This window comes from Nicotiana tabacum, chromosome 18, assembly GCF_000715075.1.
Source record: "Nicotiana tabacum cultivar K326 chromosome 18, ASM71507v2, whole genome shotgun sequence".
NCBI classification, from domain to species: Eukaryota; Viridiplantae; Streptophyta; class Magnoliopsida; order Solanales; family Solanaceae; genus Nicotiana; species Nicotiana tabacum.
Window position 1 is genome coordinate 146,756,388 of NC_134097.1, and position 6,661 is coordinate 146,763,048.

Genomic DNA, 6,661 nt, shown 5'->3' on the forward strand with positions numbered 1-6,661 from the left:
ATAACATAACAAAGGCAAATAATTGGAACATCATAATGTGGCATTATTACAGTGCATGTGCACCCAGTTACTAGGGATAACAAAAAAAAACTTTTGATTTGCTGGAAATAGTGTGTCATCCAAGGCGGAGCAAAGATTTTAAGCTTATGGATTCTGGATTATAATCGTTAATTATTGGGTTCTAAATTAATCATTTATACATACTCAATGGATTTTGTAAGACAATCACAAGGTTCGAATCAAAGTTACTGAAATTCAGCCGAACATTGTCCCAACACTCTACCTCTGCCACTGCCATTAGCCATACCATAATCATTCAAAATATTACGACAGAATCAGGTATTCAGTGAAGTAATCGAGGTAAAAAAAAATGAATCGTACACTATTGTCATTATCTTAAGAAAACAATTCTCAGCAAGCAAATCTCAGAGGTACTGTTGTCGAGTAAAAAGAGAGTCTTCTTCTTTCAGCTAAGCAGCAAAACGGAAAATGATTTTGTACAGCTGCTTTTAAAATAATAGCCGAAAAATATATATTTTTTGTATATTTTTGTATACATATACATTCAAAATATTATATATAAAAAGTATATAATTTTATATATTTTTTCGGCTATCGAATATAAATAGTTGCCGACGCACCAAAAAGTGTAAAAAACCCTCAGCAAAAACCATCAACTATGACTGAAATATTAGAGCAACAAATTAAAAGGACTGTCTATTGCTTAAAAACAGATTAACAATCCAGAGAACTTACAATCAAATCTCTATTTTCTATCTGGAAACTAAAATTAATACAAGAGAGGGAGGCAATTGCTGTACGTTTGGTTAATAGATGAAAAGAGGTGAAAAAAAATAAAGAAATTTAAACCTCTTCATCTAAACTTAGAAAGGGAATTAAACCATAACAGATTCATTATCAACTGGCTTGTAAGTTGAAGGTGAAGAAGCCAATGGAATTACCTTTACAGAAGTTGAATTCTGAACTTGTAATTGTTGAAGTGGCTCTCTCAATTTGCTCTTACCAAGAAATGAAATAAATGACCCTTTCTCCTCGTTAGCAAGTCTCTTGTCGCCTTCTTGAGCTGAGGGTCTCCTGGAAACAACCTCTCTATCCCTCGGGGTTGGGATAAGGTTTGCGTAAACATTACCCTCCCCGGACCCAACTTGTTGTTGTCGTTGTTTCTCCTCATTAGCAAATGGTTTTTTAATTGCAGAATCTTGAAAAGAAATCTCATTTTTTAGACCCCTTTTCTCAGCTTCTTCAATCAATTTTCTTATAAGTTTCTCTTCAGCATCTCTTAGGAACTTGAATTTTGGTGGGGGTGAAGATCTTAATCTGTTTAGTTCAGTTTCTGTTGAAGATTCAAAGAGAGGATTGAATCCTTGGCAATTGTAAGAATCAAGATTGTGACCTTTAATTGGTGGTGAAGATAAAGGAGTAAGAATTAAGTCACTTAAACTTCTTGTTCTTGAACAAGTTCTACTTCTTTCACCTCTTGATTTACCATCTTCAGATTCCAAATCTTCCTTTGTTTCCTCTTTAATTGTAAATAAAAATCTTGGAGGTCCACAAAGATTGTGTAACCTCATTAATTCTGACTCCACACTATCTTCACCATACCCTTTTAGTAGCAAATCTTTGCTATTTCCTAACTCCAAATCTTGATCTTGACCATTCATTTCTTGATTTCTCAGTGTGTTGTTTAGTTCTTGACTGCTAATATTGGATACTGAATTAGGCTTCTTCCAACAGAAAAGATGAAAAAGTTCAGTCCCATAACTGCTGCTGCTGCTGTATTCATCCTCTGATTCACTCTTTGGGATTCTTTTCTTTACCCATAATAAGTAATACAACTCTGCTACAAGTCCCATGAGTATACATCCAAAAACAAAACTCAAACCAATTCCTAAACCACTAAAAGATGCCATCTTTTGAGAGGAAAACTCACATCCAAATCAAAAAGCTATAATCTTGAAAAGAAAGAAAAAACCCCTTTTGTGGATTTTCCTTAATGAGCAAAAAGAAGCTGAAATGCCAGTACCTTTTCAATCTAATACTAAGCAAGTGACACTGAAAATTGACAAAAAAAAAAAACTTCAAATTCAACTCGTTGCTACTAATTCCACAAAATCAAGAAAAATCTTTATAGACTCCCTATGAGAATACATCCAAAAACAAAGCTTAAACTAATACCTAAACTATAAAAAGATGCCATTTTTTAGAGGAAAACTCACGTCCAAATCAACTAACTACAATCTTGAAAAACACCTTTTTTTGAATTTTCCTCACTGAGCAAAAAGAAGCTGAAAAGCCAGTATCTTTTCAATCTAATACTAAGCAAGGGACACTGAAAATTGATAAAATTTCAGACTGAAAAACCAATGCAAGTTGTTCCTACTAATTCCACAAAATCAAGAAAACAACTTACAGACGCCCCATTTAAAGTTTTTCTCTGAAACTCAGATCCTGAAAAAAACCACTCATGATACCTCAAAGGAAAAAAGACCCCCTTTTTCGGAACATTAATACATATATTTGCCTGAAACACACGCTAAGAAAAAGCTGCGCCTGTCTGGAAATTTACTGTGGTTATAAGGAGTAAAGAAAGATATTATTACCTTTAAGGCCGGTGGAATTAAACAACATAGGAAAAAAAAAAGGAAATAGAAGAAGGGAAAGAAACTGAACTCATTAATAAGCACTATATATAAGGAAAGTGGCATAAAGTATAAACTGATATTCTATAATTTGAATATCATAATATTATGAGGACATGAAGAGGAGACTCTATAGGGTGTATATTGACTGGCAAGATGGTGTTTTCTGTATTTTAGTGCAAAAAATGGTTGGTTATATGAGTCAGTGTCTTCCGGGGGTATAGCTCTTCACATGGGTTGGGAAAAAGCATGCATTAGATAATATTTGTTTGAACAGGATTTCAGAAGGGTCTTTAATTTTTTTTGGTTTTAAAATTTCGTGGAAGCAGGTAATTATAAAAAAAACATATTAGAAATAACAATTTTCCAAGAATATTTGTATCTGTAATTATTTTTATAAAATTTGTCCCAACATTAATCTGAAAGTAAAAATTTGAATTTTTTTTGACTAATAGCCTGTTTGGCCAAGCTTCTTTGCCAAAAATGTCTTTTTCTAATGTTAAAGTGTTTGGCTAAGCTTTTGAAAGAAAAAATATATATATTTTTGAATAGAAATAAAAATAATTTTTGGGAAGCTGAAATAATAGTTTCTCCTCAAAAATATTTTTTCCAGAAAGTATTTTTGAGAAAAATACGCTTAAAAATACTTTTTAAATGCTTGACAAAATATTAATCACTACTCAAAAGAGTTTTTCAAATTAATTAGTCAAACTCAAACTATTTCTCACCAATTTTTTTTTTTTAAAATAAAAAACCCTTGAAAAAAACACTTTTCAAAATAAGTTGATTTTAGAAGTTTGGCCAACGGGCTAAGCTGGAAAAAAAGATGTTGAGTTTAACATAATCTCAAAAATAGCTCAATATGAGGATTATTTAAAATCGTATAACGATGTTAAAATTCACTCCTTTAACAATGCTTAGAAATGGACATCTAGATTTTAGAACGTGGAGTAATATAATATGAGTGGCCAAACATTATTACCTATCGTATTGTTATGTTAATATGATGTTTGTTTTGATTGTTACTTAAATTTTATTGATCGTATTGTTAAAACCGTCGTTACATAACGACGAAATGTGTCACTTTATGTAACGATCGATTTGGTGTGGTCGCTTCGTTACCTTGTCTTTTTCTCTCTATCTCACCCTTCACTATTATTAAATAATTTTTTTTTATCATTTACCCTACCTTGTCATATTAGTTACCATGTATCATAATTTTTCTTTATAATATTGCAAGTTTATTCTTCATATTGCTGGTGTGTAATATCATGAAACGATGGCAAACTATACAATCTATTCAAACATTGTATTTATCAAACGATATAGTACAATACAATACAGTACGATACGATACATTAATGAAACGATACGTAACAACCATCCAAACAAGCTGTAAGGGGTTGTTTCGAAGGCAAACTATATTGAGACTACTTATGCTGGAAATAATTATACTAAGATTAGTTAGGATGTAATAAGTTATTTTTATATTATTTTTTATTGACTGTTTGATATGTTGTATAATTCTGAGTTCGTCAATTTTACTGAAGTCCATGCACTCGGACCAATATGAAATTCTAACAACGTCTAATTCCAACGTTAATGACAAATTGAGAGTTTGAAAATTATATTTTTTGAATTTTTCTCTTTCTTTTGAACAGGCAACAGCATCTCTTGATCGATATTCTTCATATTAGATGGTTGCTTTAATTTACTGGAAGAATAATGCCCGGCACTCGCTCCGTCCCCTTAAAAAAGAGTATCGAAGTAAAGTCGGTGAACTACAAAGTTTAAGATCACAAATAACAAGATACAATACTTAATTGATCTCTTTTTTTTTTTTTTTGGTTATGGAAGATACAGCACATAAAAAGTTGTGATTTTTGAAAAGAAACAGTATTTGGAATTAAGTTGTGTTTACCCTTAAAATGGATAACAATTAAATTTATACGCTATTTTAAAGATATATGGACTGATTTAACACAAATAATCAAAGATATTAAACAAATGAGTGAAAGATAAATAGATAATTAAACCAGTTGCAGTGTACTGGCGCAACGCGAGCTTACGCTAGGCAATAATTTTTGCCCTCGGTTCAGTCTTTGGTTCGAGACTAATTGAGTGGGAAGACCAACAATAAAATAAGAACTTTGCAATGGTTAGTAAGCAGAAAAATGAGTTTATATTGCCTTGGTGTGCGTGTTACAATGTCCCCCATTAAATAAAATCTTTCCCTTTATATAGCAGGATAATTTCATCCTTAGTACAATTCTAAAAAAAAATGGTAAAAATCCTCTTTTTTCGTTAATTACTGATTTGTTACCGATATCGGACGAGATCTGCGCCCTGATATCCGGTTGGGTGCGAATATCACGGCCCTGTTAGTCGTGTGCAACTGTTTGCCATGTTTTTCGAGGTCTTGGAGCTCATTCTGGGTTCGAGGAGTGTTGTCTTATCAGGTCTGATGGTGAGCACTCCGTTCGGGCCTTGATACAATGAGTTCCCAGCTTCGATTTCGATCTCATATACTCTTACTTCGTTTGATCCTCCGAAAAATCGGGTGTGCGTAAACCCCGATTTTACCCGTACACAAGTTGAAAAATGGTATTTAAAATTTAAAATTATGTCTGTACATGCATTTCACTTGAAAAAATATTGTAGTTTTGTAAGTATTGATTTTTGAAAAACTCATTTGTGAAAAATCTTCAAAAAGTTATAAATTTTTATGGACAAATATATTTTTAAAAAATCTTCCGGAGAAAAGGACAAAAATCTATGGACAGCTAGAAGTTTCTTTGATTTCTTCGTATCTTAGCACCTAGAAGATCAAGGGGTATGGTGTAATTTTAAAAGTTCCTTTTATCAGGTAGGCGTTTGGCCATAAGTTTTGGAAGTTTTTTCTTTTTTAAAAATAAATTCAAATATATATTTATTTGTAGAATTAATTTAGTCTTTTGGGAGTTTTTTAAAATCAAAACTTCAAATTCCAAATATAGCTTACTACTTTTTTTTGGGCCAAATCATGAACATTTGGGACTTTTTAGCTGAAAAATGGGAAAAATAAACTTTTTAACATGCCAAAATTTGCCTCAAAATTCATGTTCAAACACATTTTCAATAAACTTCACCTAAATCAACTTTTCAAAAAAAAAAAAAAATGAAAATCTATGTCCAAACTGGTCCCAAATATTTTTAGTAAAAGTTCTTTGTCTCCTAAACACTAGTAACCACAAAATTTAGGTTTGAACCTTGAGAATAGAGTCCGACCCTTTTAGGGGAGTGCTAAAATCTCTCATAATGGACTTTATTCAAACATGAACCCGAGTTAATCGAGCTAGTGGTTTTGGGACTCCGCATGATTAAAAATAGGAAGAAAAACATTCGAATTATCCTCTTATGAAAAAGTTCTCTATGAACTTAGTGATGAAAATCAGTATTCATATTATAAAATATTGTACTAACATTTACCATAAACTAGAATTACATATAATTGTGTCTTAACTAGTGTTTGAACGTAAATTTGATTGAAACTTGAAAAAAATAATTAAGTTGTGTTGAAAAATAATTTTTGAAAATTGAAGTTGTGTCTGAACATGCATTTTATTTGAAGAAAAGTTGAAGTTTTGTCAGTAAAAGAAAATTTTTACCCAAAATTGTCCTAAATTAGTTTTTAAAAACTTGAAAATTGTTGATTTTATTTAAATTGTTGATTTAAAAACATGCATTGTTGATTTTTACCCAGAAAGACTACCTTTATCCACATTAGAACATGCAAAATGGGACCTCTCAATTTTTAAGCTTTGGTTGTGATTTGTCAAATGACAACAAAACACACATACATCATATATGCTCACAGCTGTCGTGTATGTTCTCTTGAAAATTAAAATAGAACCAAAAGGGAAATCAGTTAAGTAAAAAATTACTAGTACGTCTGTAGATCATACGAGGCCAATAAAATTTTTGAGGCATCACAAGTTCACAACATCCAAAGAGGGTGCGTT

General features: G+C 31.5%; 1 protein-coding gene across 1 annotated transcript; it reads right to left on the reverse strand.

Annotated features, from left to right (window-relative positions):
* Positions 1–691: 691 nt before the first annotated feature.
* On the reverse strand, positions 692–2,823 carry LOC107813606 (uncharacterized). Its single transcript, XM_016638892.2, has one exon. It carries the CDS (start codon positions 1,929–1,931, stop codon positions 897–899), a length of 1,035 nt encoding a protein of 344 aa, XP_016494378.1. The 5' UTR covers positions 1,932–2,823; the 3' UTR covers positions 692–896.
* Positions 2,824–6,661: the final 3,838 nt, after the last annotated feature.